Here is a 15,772-nt window from a genome sequence, read left to right on the forward strand (position 1 = left end):
CCCCAGGCACCAGTCCAGCACCCTAACCCCCTGCCCGGAGCCGGATCCAAGGCCCGCAAACTCACCCTGCGGCTCCTCGCTCCCGCTGGCCCAGGAAAGTCCCGTCTCTGACCCCGCCTCCCGGGGATTCCGGAGCCCGGCCTCCTGCGCCACGGGACCAGCCGGGGCGGAGCCTCCCCGGTCCCGGTCCCACTCGCGTTCCAGGGTGCGCGGGCCCCACCAGCCCAGAGACCCGGCGCAGCCCCCTTGGGAGGCCGGTCGGAGCGGAGCTGCAGCCGAGCTGGGGGGCCGAGCAGGGAAGCAGGGAGCCCGAGGGCAGGCGCTCCCCTCCCCTTGCTGCAGGGCTGCCAGGAGCTGCTTTCACGGGGCGGTGCCCCTCTGGGCTTGGACTCCTGCAGCCTGAGCAAATTGCCCCGGCCTGAACTTTGCCCCTTTCCGGCAAAGAAGGGAAATTCTCCTCTCCCTGTACGGCTCAGGTGGGCCACCGACCCCCAGCGGGCTGGGGTGGATGCACCAGTCAGGTGTCTTCGGGGGAGGGGGGAGCAAACCTGGCGATGCCCCACCAATCCCAGCAGGACCTGAGTTCCACCCTTCCCCCGGGCATATAGGGAGCAGAACTGCAGCGTCCTCCCCAGGTCGCAGAGTGCCCCAGAGACCACCGCCTGGGAAGGAAGCTGAGGCCTCAGGAGAAGGATCCTGCAGCGCACAGGCCGCACCCTAATAGACCGTCACCCAAACATTGATCAAACAACATCCCTGGGGCAACACCAAAGAAAGGAACGAGGAGCACTTGGGGCATCTGAGAGACAAACACATTTATTAGGGCATAAGCTTTCCTGGGCTAAAACCCACTTCCTCAGACGCATGCAGTGGAAAATACAGTAGGAAGATGAATAGATATACAGAGAACATGAACAAATGGGTGATGCCATACCATCTCTAACGGGACTCATCAATTAATGTGGGCTACTGTCAGCAGAAGAAAAACTTTTTTCTCTCATTAGAGTTGGTATGGCAACACCTATTTGTTCATGTTCTCTGTATCTCTCTCTCTCTCTTCCTACTGTATTTTCCACTGCATGCATCAGATGAAGTGGGTTTTAGCACGAAAGCTTATGCCCTAATAAATTTGTTAGTCTCTAAGGTGCCACAAGTGCTCATCGTTCTTTTTGCTGATACAGAGTAACACGGCTGCTACTCTGAAACCTGTCACCATGGAAAGGGAGTACCAGGAAAATGACATATTTGGGGTGGGATTTTCAGCCGTGTCGGAGTGACTTACAGCCTTTCCCTGGGACTGGTCTGTGGTGCTTTGGAAAATCCCACTCTTAAATGCTACTGAACAGCTGGAAAAAAGGAACTGAGCCAGCCCCATATTACCAGCAAGGGCTCAGCGAGCCACTGGTGGGCCATTGGCCACAGTTCAGGAACTACTGCCATAGAGATTTGGGTACTTGCTATATTCAGGACACCAGTGCTGTTCCTCCTGGGAAGAAAGTGAACTCTTCACACCTGGCTGGTTTTCCATTTTATTATTGCAAATTGATTTTTCCACATATATTTTCCATATATTACATATAAAATATTCCTCACACTCCTCTCTGAACCACATGCCTGGTGAATTTACAGGGCAATTCCCTTTGAAAGGTGGGCAAATCAGGAATCAGAGCCTCATTAACACACACAGTAGCAGCAAACTCCCGTCAAGGGGGAAAAATACACATCCGCTACATTCACTCTCACACACATCTAAGGTTCACCCCCACCAGCCCCTCCTCCTGTGGTCTCGTAAGGATCAGGCTCAGGAGACCAGGTGACTTAAACTTGGTAGGACTGGCTGACTTTGTTCATGTCCTGAGTTAGGTTAGGATCCACTCATCCTCCCTTGGAAGAGATGGCCTTGGTCTACATGTAATGAAGGCACGAAAGCATCCCCAGAGGGAGCATGTAGTTTCCAATCACATCCCCAGTGTTCCTAAACATTTTACAATGTGTCCAAGGCACTTTATAAGGCATAGGCAGTAGAGGAAGGCTGGTCTTGTGCTAAGAGTCACAGCTGGATCTGCTGTAGGCTTACATTGGGGAAGTCACTTCATCTTTCTCTGCCTCCATTTCCCTTCTCTGTAACAAGGGAATAATGACGATAACCCACCTTCCGAGGGGCTGGGAGGCTGAATTCACTAATGACAGCGAAGTGCCATGAATGCCTCAATAGTGAGAGGATAGGCGCAGGAGAACCGTGCTGGATCTAATTACGCAGCACTACAGAAGGGTAAAGTCGTCCTCTCCTCTGAGCACTAACCCCCAGGGGCATGAAGTTTTACATGTCAGATCTAGCCTGAAGCATTGTAAGCTCTTCAGCACAGGGCATTTGTGTCTGCACAGCACCTAGCACACTGGGGCCTTAGGGCACTACTTAATGCAAAGAACTCTTTAAACATATGCAGACTTGAGGGAAGCAGGGGAAGATTGTGGAAAGAATTCAGGTATGGCCACACTGCAGCTTAAATCCTCTCTCTAATTTACTGTTTATAGTCTGACAGCATCTAGGAGCTCAACTCAGCCCAGGACCCCACAGTGCTAGGTGCTGTACAAACACAGGATGAAAAGCTGCTCGCTGTCTCAAAGAGCTTTCAGTAGAAGCCAGCTCTGGGCTGAGAACAAGCAGGAAGCGGGTCAGAATGCGGGGGGGCACTCCTGAGAAGAGCCCATGGAAATAGGGACTTCCCTGAAATCAAAGCGCTGCCTCAGCCTGAACTCCGGAGTGGCTGGCACCTGGATTGCTTTCTCCATGGCGCTCCTGGGTAGCCATCAGGCACGAGCTCAGCCAGGTAAGCACCGGCCACATGGGCCCACAGGACAGCAGTCTTCTAGGAAAGGCCTCAACTGCTACAGATTTCACCTTTGCCATAATCACTTTGACTTTGCCAGCATGACTTAACCCTGCTGGGAGAAGAGAGGCACCTTGCCTTTTGGCTCCAACCATCTGGTCACCCTTGATCAGCCCGGCGAGATCAGGTACTGGTCTACAATAAGCACCCCCATTGCTCCTGAGCTAGCCGAGCAGAGGGGGGCGTTTGCAGTCTCTTCAACAGGCCTAGCTACCCCAGAGGACTCTGGCATCTCAGCAAAGAACTGTCTGACTTTGTCATCTCATGCCATCCACGGTCCCCAGAGGGCAGCCCCTCTGCCTTCCCCATGCCCCCCTCCCTGCTGCCACCTCTCCCACCTTCCTCCCTACAGAACGAGTCCTCTTCACTTCCACCTCCAGCCCCTCAATGGCATAACCATCTCTGCCCCTCCCTCCCTTCCCTGATGGATAAGCTGCCTTCAACCAGGGCAGACCTCCCCTCCCCAAACCCAGCCCGGAGGCAATGCTAAACGCCCCTCTGCAAGGACAACTCATGCTCAGATTGTCTCTATGTCTCACCATCAAGGAAGGGTAACCCTAGGACTTCTAGAGCACCATGTAACCTTAACCCTGATTCTACCTCAGAGTCCCATTTACTCCCTGCCCCTCCCCACTATCCCCTTTTAGCACCTCTCTGCTCCATCAGGGAGAGCTCTTTGGTGGGAGGTAAAAAGCCCCTGAATGGCACTGGTGATGCTGGGGCTGTGGGTCCAGACTTTCTTAGTGTATTGTCTGCATGAGTCAGAAGGGGAGGTGAAGTCAGGATCAGCCCCCCAATCCTTCTCCTTCCCCCCCAAATTGGAGGCACTTTGGTTCCTGGATATGTTCAAGGCAAGAGAATCACTGGCAATGTCTGGATTTTCGGTCTCGCTGATCTGCCCATCCCAGCTCTCCAGGGACGAGGCCAGGTCCCCTCAGACCATGGCCAGGCCCTCAGAGTGGCGGTGGCCGTGCGGCATGCTGGCTGTACTGCTGTCGGATTTGTAGCTCTTGGGAGCCCGGCTGGCTTTCAGGAGTACCAGGAACGTGTCTGTGGAGATGGCCCCGAACTCAAAAGTGAAGGTGCCGTAGAAGACGAGGATGTTGATGATGAAAATCCACTCGCACAGGGCGGCCACGTGTTGCAGAACAAAACTCTCCTGGACGAAGAACACACCACCTGGGGGCGCCAGAATCAAGGAAACCAGCAACCCACAGCAAGAGGCACCAGCATCTCTCCCCAGCGGGCGGGGGGGGGGGGGGGGGGGGGGAAGCGGCAACTCCCCCAGACATGTGAGGCCGGGTTGAGTCAGTGTGAAGTGTACTGAGATCCTCTAGGGGGAATGGAGCATCGCTCCTGGATACAGGGAATTACCTGACCCCCAAGTGCTAGGCCTGCCTCCAGGAGAGGTCTGGCAGCCCAGGGCAGGGGATATAGCACTGAAACACACCTCCTCCCCCCCACGCAGTGCCAATCCCACTGCCCCACAAAGGGCTGCCAGCCCAGGGCAGGGAGTACAGCCCTGAACCCCCCATCCCAGTGCCAGTCTCACTGGCCCAGGAGTGGTCTGCCAACAACAGGACTGATCCTAGCTTACAGCTGGGGCCAATCCTGCTCCCACTGAAATCAGCAGCAGAACTCCCATTTTACGTCAGTGGGAGCAGGAGCAGGCCTTGGACTGGGTGCCTCTGCTTGTGAGCATGAGGAGTAATACAGCCACAGGGACCCTTGGCTCCTCATGTGCAGGGCAGGGGGGGTCACCGTGGCTCAGGCAGCCTGTCTCTCTCTCTGCCCCTTGATCTGTTAGCTATTGCTGGGACAGCTTACAGAGGTGCTGAGCTGGAACGAGACGCGGCCTTTTGGAGCGAGTTTGCAGGGAGCCATCCCAGCGGGACCCTTGGCTCCTCATGTGCAGGGCAAGGGGGGTCACCGTGGCTCAGGCAGCCTGTCTCTCTCTCTGCCCCTTGATCTGTTAGCTATTGCTGGGACAGCTTACAGAGGTGCTGAGCTGGAACGAGACGCGGCCTTTTGGAGCGAGTTTGCAGGGAGCCATCCCAGCCGGTTGAACATAAACCCACGAACTGCAGGGCGAGACCCCATGCAAACAGCCTCCAGGGCGGAACAGGCCTCTCATGGATGGGGGGGGGGTGTTGTGTTAATGATCATCCCAGCGTGATCCTTCCAGCACAAAGTCTGTTGTCACAAAGGGTGCTTGGTATGCAAGGCTCAAGGGTGGATCCTGTGCCAAGAGTCCAGAATCTCTTCCACTTCAGGGAATACCCATCAGGGCAGGGCCAGCCCACCAAGTCCCCAAACTGCCTGTACCACCATTTACCCCACCCCCAGCTGTCAAACCCCTCCTTCTCCAGCAAGGAGACTCCATCTCCAGCCCAGCCATTTTCAAAAGAGCCCATGGGACTCCAACTCACATCCCACTGAGTTTCAGGGGCAGCTGGGTGCCCAGTGCCCTTAGGACTTATTGAAAGCGCCAGCCTCTCTTTCTTGCCCACACTCCTGTATAAGAGCCCCTCATTACAGCCCACAGTCTCCTCCCCTGGGACCCTTTTCCCCTGCCTTGGCCTGCAGCTCTCTGGGGAACCCAGGTCCTTCATTTTGGGACTGTGCTCCTCTGCTCTGCATACTCCGCTCCAAACTGCTTTCCAGCTCTGACTGCCCCAGCCTCCTCTTTGACTACTTATTCCATGGGTCTCCTTTATCCATTCATCTGTTAATGGAAATTGGACACCTGGTTTGGGCAGATCTGCACCGTCTTGGAAAATAAAATGGAAGGGCCTTCCCAGAAACTGTTCTCTCCTTATCGCTGCTGGAAATTCTCCCTCAGTTCCTTCTATGACATGTGAGCCTCTTATCTAGCTGGTTATTTCCTTTGCGTTCCTCCCAGCCCCAGCGCAAGCATCCCTCAGAATATCTCCCATGGACTGCAACTTTTCTCCTAAGGGACCAACCTCTAGGCTGAGAGGGGAATTGGACCTGGACAGCTCGGTCCAGCTGTGGGCTGCGAGCCTCAGTCATGTAGTTTTATGCCTTTTGTCCGCTGAGGCCACACAGCTATTGGCACAGAACTCACCAATCAGCCAGCAGAAGGTCACGACTCCAGGTCACTCGCACCAGGGCCTGTGCTCCGGGAGCCCTCTGCAACTGCTCTTGCCATGTCTCTGCTTCTCCACTTGCTGCTCTCCTCTCTGCCAGCCACCATACCACTGGCTCCAATCCTGTTCTCATACACTCCTGCCTGTCTCTCCGATCCCTGGCACCTCCCTGCTCAGCCACTCTGGTTTCCGTTGCCCTTTCACCGCTGTGGAGTTTACTGACGCGGGGCTGGGATCCCAACCTCCTGCTGAGCATTGGGAATGCGTCCCACTTATCCAGCCAACACTCCACTTCACAGCCCCCAGCATTCAGTATTCTGCATCCCTGCACTTCGTACAGAGCCCCCTCTGCATTTCCAGCCCCACACGATGATCACTGGATCCTAGATGCCCACAGCTCACGCCTGCCTCCTTCCCACCCATCCCATCTACAATAGCTTCTGCAGCCAAGGGCTGTCCCCAGCGTGCTGCGTCAGGAAACGCATTACAACTGATGAAGTGAGCTGCAGCTCACAAAAGCTTATGCTCAAATAAATTTGTTAGTCTCTAAGGTGCCTAACCATTACAACCACTGCCACCATGCACCCGGCCCGTGCTTCCATACAACTCTTCTCCTACTCGGCACGGCTGCATCATCAGAGTCCCCTCTGACCTCTTGTATCTGCACTGGTGTCTCCTGGGCTCCCTTGCCATCCTGCCCAAGGGCTTTCGAGCTGCACCTTGGTTCCTATTTTGTCTGTGACCTCACTCCAAATAACCCTCTGCTGTGTCAGCCCAGACACTAGGGGCCTTTCTTTCGGCTAACACAATATTCCCTTCTTCTCCCCCAGTCACCCCTCCTGCTGCTCTCTTTATAAACCCCAACGCCTGCTAATTTAGCTGCCCACGAAGGGCCTTAGTTTAACCAGCTCCACCTCGCCTTTCCCCTCACCGCACGGTGACTCTGCTGGGTTTGCTTCTGTGTTTGCACAGAATGCATTTATAGCTCTGCTCAGCTCCCTCTTTTAAATCTGGATGGTCAGTAAATAACATTGCAGCCGGCTGGCTTATCCAGGGTTGAGGGCTCAAAACATTGCAGCCGCCTGTTATTTGTGTTACAGCAGCACCTAGGATCCGCAGGATCCAGGACCCCCCGCTGTGCTAGGCGCTGTACAAACACAGAATCCAAAGACTCTCCCTGCCCCCGAGAGCTTACTGTCTGATGGAAAAAAGGTTGACAGTGGCAAGATTTGAACCTACACTTACAAGGAACCTGGAGCCTAAATCCAGCCCCTTAGATGCTTGCCCCTGCTACCAGCTAGATTGGAACTCAAGAGGGCTAAGAAAGCTGTTTGCTTGAAAGCTACAAACCACCAGCAGCAGGGCCAGGGGGACCCCATGGCAAGGGATGCACTTTCCAGGAGCGCTGAAACAAGCCACCAAATGCTGCTGCCCAAGGGGCGAGCACTATTCCACACCCAGGCTCAAGTCTGCCTTCAGCTAGTAAAACCTAGTGCATGGACCACCGACTTCTGTCTTCCCTCCACACCTCCTCCAAGCAGCGAGCACCAGCCCCCCTCTCCTTCACTCCACCTCACCTTAGTCAGGAGAGCCTTCTCTGCAACTGTCTGGAGCACCCTCCCCGGATCACTGCCCCGCCTCGACTCTCCATCCCATTTCTAATCTCAGCAGCCAAGGGCCCCTCTCCCTTGCCCAGGCCCCCTGCTGCTATTATTTCTCTTTGCAATTGGACTAAAGGCTGTACGGCATTTGGAGGATGGTGTCTGCATAACAGACACGGTGCTAAGTCCAGCGGGGCTGCTCCAAGCCATGCAGAAGTGAGTGACAACTTTCCCTCAGTACGGTCTGAGCCATCGGATTTGTTGCCCAGCCCGCAGCACTGCCAACACTGGCAATTCGTTTTCGCACACCCCAGCTGCACGTTTCTTACCCACACACTATTGCGGGGAAAGGATACTGAAGACAAGGGTGATGAAGGCCAGAGCGGAGAGGATGCTGCGCAAGTGGGCGGTCCAGTAGTGGCCCCTGGTTTTCGCCATGCGGTAAGTCAGAAGTGACTGCAGGAACACAAAGAGCATGCTGGTCGGAAACGCCACACCTGCGCCAATGTAATGCAGCACCTTGGCATAGTCCACCTGGGAGACAGAAACAACCAGATCAGGGCACACAGAGTCCCACTCCGCTCCGTCGCCCAGACGCTACAGTTCACAGCACTCTGGCCTTCCTCTTTCTAACCCTGGAGTTTGGGTTCTAGCCCCAGTCAGATGTCCGTCTCTCACACACACCCTTCTCTGGCTTGGGGCGCCCTGCATCAGATATCACTCGCACACATACTTTCTAACTGGAGAGTCAGGATCCCAGAGCCACCATATGAGCAGCTGCATAATTAGAACCTAGCGGGTGTCCAGCACCTGGTTTCAGACACATTCTCCTCCAGACTCTAACATGAGGTTTGAGGTCTAAACCACCACAAGGAGTAGGAGCGGGAAGCAGAGCTCTCCCTCTACCTGGGAGCAGGTCTCACACGTAGGCAGAGCTGTCTGGGTCCCCACGTTCAGGTCTGAGCATTCCCCGGAGAGCGCTCGCAGCTGAGTCCAGACTGACAATGGATTCAGCAGGGGGACGTGGAACAGGTCTGGCTAAGTACTGTCCTCTGTGCGGGAAGGGAATCCATGTTTACACGGGTTCAGTGGGTTAGTCTCTGGCGTGGCAGAGCAGCATTCCCGCAGGCAGGGGGCTCCATGCCTCTGCATGTTCCCACCTGTTACGAGGCTGGCTCTGGCTGGCCCAGGAGGCTCAGACACACAGTACAATGTGGCACCTTAGAGACTAACCAATTTATTTGTTAGTCTCTAAGGTGCCACAAGTACTCCTTTTCTTTTTGCGAATACAGACTAACACGGCTGTTACTCTGAAACCAGTACAATGTGACTGGCTGGCTTGATGCAAGGAGTAAGTTAGAGCAAGGCTGGGGCCGGGGTCGGGGCAGTGCAGCCAGCTGAGCTGTGTCCTCGGAATACAACATCCACTGCAGCATCCTGGGCAGTGAAGCCAGAACCTATCACACAAGGGAAAGGAGAGAAGCCAGGTGCTCTGGGCAGGCGACTGGTTACAAACGGCCTAGCAGCCCATCGCAGACCTGAGGGTGCCCAGAAACCTAGTTCCAGCCCAGCATCCCTGGATCTTTTTGCAGGTTTTGGGGGTGGCCAAGGCGTACCTATTGCTGCCTGTGGGTAAACATCCCCCGCCCCCAGGATGGCCTGATTATGGGCAGAGAAAAGCAGACTGCACTAGAAAGCAGCGTCTGCCCAGACACGTTTCCTGGCATTGCTTCGGGAGGAGAAAACATCCACCCTTGGCAGGCGCTGGGAGAACAGACACATCTGTGAGTCATCTGTTTTGCCCAGAGGCTCGGCGCCCTCTCCACGCACAAACCCAGGAGCACTAGTGACATCCAGCAGGGAACTGAAGCTCGGGGTAGGATCCCAGCTCCCACCATGGGAGCCAAGCTAGGTTCTATACAGCCCTCGGGATCTGGGCACCTCACAGTCATTCATCCAACCTGACAGCTCCCCAGGAGACAGGGCAGTGCCATTACCACCACATTACAGATGGAGATACTGAGGCACACTGAAGCTAAGTGACTTGCCCCAAGTCGTTCACAGAGTCTGTGGTAGAGCAGGGAACTGAACCTTGGTCCTCTGACTCCAAATCCAGTGGCTCATTCCCCAGGGCTAGACCACCTTTACTCCGCTGACAGTGCATTAACCTCCTCCCCCTGTCCTCCTCAGACTGGGAACCCTGGCATTGGGTCATTTGGTTTTGGGGTGGGGGGTAATTCCTTGCCCCCAGCTAAAGCTCTCCATAGTTCAGCCCAGGGGATAGGGCTCCCCACAGAGCGGGCCGAAGCTGGCCAACCCATAGCTGGGTTCAGGTGAGACGAGGAAGGTGTTGCTCACTCCAAGAGTTGGACACGTTACCTCCGCAGCCTTCCCTCCCCGCCACCAGGCCCTGGTCTCTGATCCAGGACATTGGCTGGCACTAGATCCCCAGGCTGATTTTGATGAGTCTGCCCCTGTTGCCTGGAACTCCCGAAGATCCCATCACACCCAAGCCATGCACCTACAATCCAAGTCACAATTCAGAGCCATTTCCTAGACAGGTGCTGAGCGCTCTCGACTCCCGTTGGCTCAGCTCCTCACAGGATCAGGCCCTCAGGGAGCAGACTGCTTTGCCAGGTGTTTCTCCCTGTGCTGCCAACTGCTCTGCAGTCTTGGTTTCCTTGCAGCCATGCTCTGGGCTGCCTTATGGCACCAACTCTCGTGAGTCCCAGCTCACCAGACTCCCACATGTGCGGCACCCTCCTGCCACTCGCCTTCTTGCGCATGCAGAGCGGAGCAAATTCCAAGACCCCACCCCTGGCTTCCCAGGCATTTCAGGGTCCTGCCCTTTAAAGCCCTTCCTAGCCAACCTCACAGAACTCCTGCCCTACTCATCTGGCACTGGCCAGCCTCCTCTGCCCAGTGCAAGAGCCTTCCCCTCTGCAGCTCTTGGTGTCTGGAAGAGCCATCAGTTGAAGAGAGGCCTTCTCTTTCCTGCCTGTGCCTCTCTCCCTCCGCTAGCTTTCAACTCCAGAGAGCACTACAGGGAAGCAGTTTCTCTGCATGGTGTCTGCCCTCCAATGCTGGATTGCACAAGCCCATCAAGCTGGGGGAAGCTGATGAGCACAGTGGGGTAGTCCCCGCTGACCTGACAGCTGGAATGGACCTGGTGACAGCGTCCACTCATCCAGGTCATCTTATCTGCCCCGTGTCTGATGGAAAAGCCCCAGAGTCCAGGGCACAGGGGCATCAAATATTGTGTTAGTGACACAATCCAAAGGGAAGGAACCTTGGACTGTGGCTGTGCGAACATCCCTAGTGCAAAGCAATCCAGGGGCTGCTCTGGCCTCGCGCCCCCCAGAATATCTCTGCTGAGACATGGAGCAGTGGGGCTCAGGCCCCACCACTGTTCTGGAAAGCGGGCCCAGCCCCACCAATGTTGGAGCCAGGGGTGCAACCAGGATTTTGCTAAGGAAGGGGCCCAGGTGACCTGTCCGGCTGCCCCAGATTTGACTAGCACTGCGACCTGGCACACCGGTATAAGGGCTGGAACTAGAAGTGCTGGGTGGAGATCGCAGCCCCTGGCTTGAAGTGCTTTCCATCATATACAGGGTTTACAGCAGGGGTGGGAAAAATACAGCCCACGGTGCAGTGGGGTGCTCAGACAGGCTCCCTGCCTCTTGTGGCCCCACACCACTCCCAGAAGCAGCCAGCTGCTGCTGGCATGTCTCTGCGGCCCCTGGCAGGGGGCGGGAGATGGCTCCGCATGCTGCCCCCATCCCCAGCACCATCCTCACAGTTCCCATTGCCCGGAAACCAGCCAATGGGAGCTGCGGGGTGGTGCTTGCGGGTGTGGGCAGCGCATGGAGACCGGCTGCTCTCCTCCCCTCAAGGGGCATGCAGAAACATGCACCAAACTCCCTGCACCTGCACCAAACCCCCTCCCAGAGCCCGCACCCCTCACCCTCTCTTGAACCCCAACACTCTGCACCAGCCCAGAGCTCCCTCCTGCACCCAAACTCCACCTAGATCCTGCACCTCTCCTGCACCCCAATCCCCTACCCCAGCCTGGAGCCCCCTCCTGCACCAAACCACCTCCCAGAGCCCACATATCCCTCCATTAATATAGTAGAAATGTGCGGCCCGGGACAACTTACCAAAATTCGGGGAGTGGCCTCCCTGCAAAAATTATTGCCCACCCCTGGTTTAAAGTTTGGTTCAATGGCTCTCAGCACCCCCACTATACAAATTGTTCCAGCACCCCTGCGCACAGGGCCCCAGCACCATTCAACTTTGGCCCAGCTGCCCTGCTGTCATGCCTGCCTACCTGGGGGGATCCACCCCCCTGACCCTGGAGTATCAGGGTCTCTTCCCCTTTGCCCCAAGACTCCTGGGACCGATCACAAATTTTACAAACCTGCACCTACAGGCACACCCCTGGGGTCCAGGAGCAGCCCTCAGTGGTTCTCGCTGGAGGGCAGCAGGTTTGCAAACATCAGGGTGAGTCTTCTTCACACAAGATCAACCCCTGGTTTCTAGGCTCTAGATTCCCACCAGAGACAGGTGGCCTACATGGACCTGGGTATCAAGTGTCCAATCTGGGAATGCTAATGCATACAGCAAGATGGGGACTCTCAGCACCTGCTCACCCAATCCTGCTCAGCACAGATGAATCCCAGCTATTTCCAAGCCTACAGTAAACGCTAAGCCAGCATGTCACTGCAACATGCAGACCAAAACTTGAAAATGCAGAACAACTGCCTGAGCTAGCTCCTGCTGCAGCCCCTGGCTGGTGGGCGGGCTTCAGGCTTCCCTAGATGGGTTTTGGTGACAAGATCAGAGATTGCTGGGCAATGTTATCCACAAATATTTACTTTACAAGATAAGAGTTAAACAGACTGGCAGCTTAGTCTGGGCCCATTAGGGGTGAGCAAACGAAGGCGAATTCCAGAGCTTAAGAGGAAAGGAAATTTACTTGATGAAGTAAAAAAAATTAATGAAAATGGGGGGTTGATTCTAAATACTCCCCTGTGATACTGGAAACACCAAACACAAGCACTGGGAGAGAGCGCGCTTCGGCCCCCATCTGTTCCCCCCCTCCAGAGGAGTCGTCTTACCTGAAAGTTGCCAACCATGGTGAGGCCAGCGGCGCAGATCCAGCCTGCCGCCAGCCCCAGGGTGTTGAGAAGGGACGGCCCACAACACTCGATGACGTGGGCGTATCTCAGCAGGCCAACAAGCATCACTGGGAGATGGAGACAAGGCATCCCATCAGGCACATGCCCACCAGCTGCAATGTCTCACCTCCCAGAGCCATCTCTGCCCCACCTGAGCCTGCCCGAGGGGCAGGAGAACAAGGAGCACTTCGCCCACCCCTCTGTCTTGGAGAGGCCAAGCAGACCCAAGGCCAGCAACAGCTACCACCTGGAGATGATGACACAGATGCTCCTTCTATCACAGGGCCCAAGGGCCATATTTGGTTAATTTCAGTCTCGGGGTGATACCAGGGGCCCTGTCAGCCCTCCCAACACATACTACAGGGCAATCTGCTCCTGCTCCTAGTGCCGAAAGCCGGGAGGGCGAGGAGAGCAAAGATTTTAGATTAAATGTTCCCCATGGGTACCATGCAGACCCAAAGGCCCTGTGCTGAAGAGCTTACAATGCTTCCGGCCAGATCTGACACTTAAAACTTCACACACAGCTGCGGGGAACTGAATCCTGCCATGCACGGCTCTCCTAGGGCCAGGCTGTGGGAGGCACCAGTCGCACAGCAAGCTGCTGGGGCTCTAACAGGCTGCAGTGGGCCGGGGGTTTTGACACTGATGCCAGGTTGCAGTAGTTATTTGACATGGAGTTCGACACAGAGAACTAAACCACGGAACTCAGCAGCAAGGGGTCAAGGACCAGAAATCCACACCCCCCCCCCGACTTCCCCGGAGCAACAGGGTCCTTGCACATCCCTGGGGGGTACGTTTCTAGGGCCAGGACAGGCTGGGGAGTAGCCATGCTGCCCGCCCTCCTGCACGAGCCCCCTACAGTGGGAAGCTCTCGCAAGCAGGGCACCTGGGTCTGGTTCGCTTTATATGCAAACAGACACCTACAGACCCCCACTCCTCCCTACATCTGTGCCCTGCACGCTGCCCCTAGCCGCCCCCTCTCCATGCAGATTGCATCAGCCTCTGCCCCGGCGCTCACCCCTGCCCTCCCATCGGGCAGAATCCCGTGTCTGAGCTCAGTGCTGACCCCACTGGGCCATGCCCTCCTCAGCCCCTCGGCTTGGGCTCTGCAGCGGGTGCATCTGGGTCAGCTCAGCCTTAGGCACCAGCAAAGCAAGCAGCTGCCAGGAGCCTGTGCCCCCACCCCCGGCCCTGCACCCTCCCCCATCAGCTGCAACAGGTCACGGAGAACTGGTGGCCTGTGTATGGGAAGGGCAGCCCTGCCCCGGACAGCTGAGCTTCTGCAGCTCTGCGTCCCCATCCCCAAGCAGCCCGGACTTACCCATGAACGAGCCCAGGCTGCAGATCAGGCTGAAGAAGCAGCTCTCCGGAGGGAAGGTGCCACACTTGCTGGGGAGAGCAGACAGGGCCTGTTAGAGACGCCACATGGCACGGGGCCTTGGGTGGGCCACTAGCCCAGGGGAATCAGGCCTGCTGGCAGTGCTGCCAATAGCTGGGGCAGCTGCCCTCCCAGTCTTGACCTTGCTGCCCCACTTGCTCCCTCCATTCCCCCCTGGCTGATCCGTGGCCATTTGCCATTTCCCCTCCCCCTGTGTGGCGCTCCAGGCTGCCGAGATGTGGTGCTGAGGGCGCACAGGACAGGGTCTCATCAGGAAGCACTGGAGCTGGAGTGGGATGGGCTGCTCACAGCTGGCACACCCCCACACTGCACGGCCATCATGCTGCAGCCAGGTGGACTCGCAGGGGGATGCTTGGTGGACGCAGGAGGCTCTTCACTCCTTTGGTGCCCACCTGCAGCGGTAGGCAGCTCTCACCTCCAGGCCACAGGACCAGGGCTGGGGCCCAACCCCAGTGTGGGTACCACAGGAGGACGGGGGGAAGTGCCACCCTTTAGCTGGGATCCTGTCCGTGCAAACTGGAGATCCTTGGAGCTGCTGTCCTGGCCAGCACCCCTGAGCTGCCAAGCGGGAGGGTGGGCGCTATGCCTTAGTGCCATGGTTGCTGGGGCATTGCCTGCTCCACCCATGCCCTCAGAGAGTGCCCCGTCATAACCTGCCCCCTCAGAGAGCCCCGCACAGGGCGAGGGATGCTGCATACAGCACCAGCTGCTCCCCTTGCCTCTTCACGCTCTGCAGAGCCATGGCCAGGTGCTATGGGGCGGAGACGGGCTGCCCTGGACAGCAGGGCACCGGCCACATGCGCTGTGCCTGGCAAAGGGGAGGGCAAAGGGAATGTCTTACTTCAGGCCAGGTGGGTGTAGGCAAACCAGCACTTCAGACACGGCCCCTGAGGCTAGCCACCACACGCACACAAGCCAGGGACCGACCCCTCCCTCCCTCCCTGGGCCAATCACCCCTCCCCCCCTTCCCTTCCCCTCCCCAGATCAGGACTAGCTGGGAGGCTTGGAGGGGGCTGGTGTGACGACTCCCTTGGCAACAGCCTGGCCCAGCAGAGGCCCTGGGGCGGGAGGGCGGGTGTGTGTGTGGCTCCAGGCGGTCTCTCCCCAGCTGGGAGCAAGCTGGAGCCTCCAGCGCACCTGACCTTTCCCCCACTTCACAAACAGGAAGCCAAGGGGAAATTCCAACCGCAGCACCCACTTCTACTTCATGCGAGCCGGCCCGGGCCCCGGCCCGGGCCCCGGCCCGGGCCCCGGCCCCTCCTCCTCCTCCTCTGCCACAGGCACTGCTGCTGGCCTCCCATCCCAGCCGCGCACATACACCGCTCACACCCCGCGCGCCCCCCCCACACACACCGCGCACACCCCCCGTGCCCCCCCACACACCGCGCACACCCCGCGTGCCCCCCCACACCCCGCGCACACCCCCCGTGCCCCCGCGCACACCCCGCGCACACCCCGCGTGCCCCCACACACACCGCGCACACCCCCCGTGCCCCCGCGCACACCCCGCGTGCCCCCCCACACACCGCGCACACCCCGCGTGCCCCCCCACACACCGCGCACACCCCGCGTGCCCCCCTACAGAGCTCACACC

The 15,772-nt window shown here is 57.3% G+C and overlaps 2 protein-coding genes across 5 annotated transcripts in view; both read right to left on the bottom strand.

Annotated features, from left to right (window-relative positions):
* The window catches only part of NFKB2 (nuclear factor kappa B subunit 2), a 31,627-nt gene extending 25,478 nt beyond the window's left edge, over nt 1-6,149 (bottom strand). Inside the window, exon 1 of one of the 2 annotated variants that reach the window (XM_073352942.1) lies at nt 5,980-6,149. In XM_073352942.1, coding sequence (XP_073209043.1) covers nt 5,980-6,134 — 155 coding nt within the window. In that variant the 5' untranslated portion in view covers nt 6,135-6,149. Of the gene's footprint in view, nt 1-65; nt 146-5,979 lie in introns of those variants that run through there. The other variant, XM_073352943.1, reaches the window with a different exon arrangement.
* The window catches only part of LOC140914627 (transmembrane protein 150A-like), a 30,292-nt gene continuing 17,833 nt past the window's right edge, over nt 3,314-15,772 (bottom strand). For all 3 annotated transcript variants that reach the window (XM_073352944.1, XM_073352946.1, XM_073352945.1), the window contains exons 4-7: nt 14,101-14,168; nt 12,720-12,847; nt 7,959-8,136; nt 3,314-4,070 (exon numbers count right to left, since the gene is read on the bottom strand). In XM_073352944.1, coding sequence (XP_073209045.1) covers nt 3,826-4,070; nt 7,959-8,136; nt 12,720-12,847; nt 14,101-14,168 — 619 coding nt within the window. In that variant the 3' untranslated portion in view covers nt 3,314-3,825. The remainder of the gene's footprint in view (nt 4,071-7,958; nt 8,137-12,719; nt 12,848-14,100; nt 14,169-15,772) is intronic.

This window comes from Lepidochelys kempii, chromosome 7 (assembly GCF_965140265.1).
Source record: "Lepidochelys kempii isolate rLepKem1 chromosome 7, rLepKem1.hap2, whole genome shotgun sequence".
Lineage (NCBI taxonomy): Eukaryota > Metazoa > Chordata > Testudines > Cheloniidae > Lepidochelys > Lepidochelys kempii.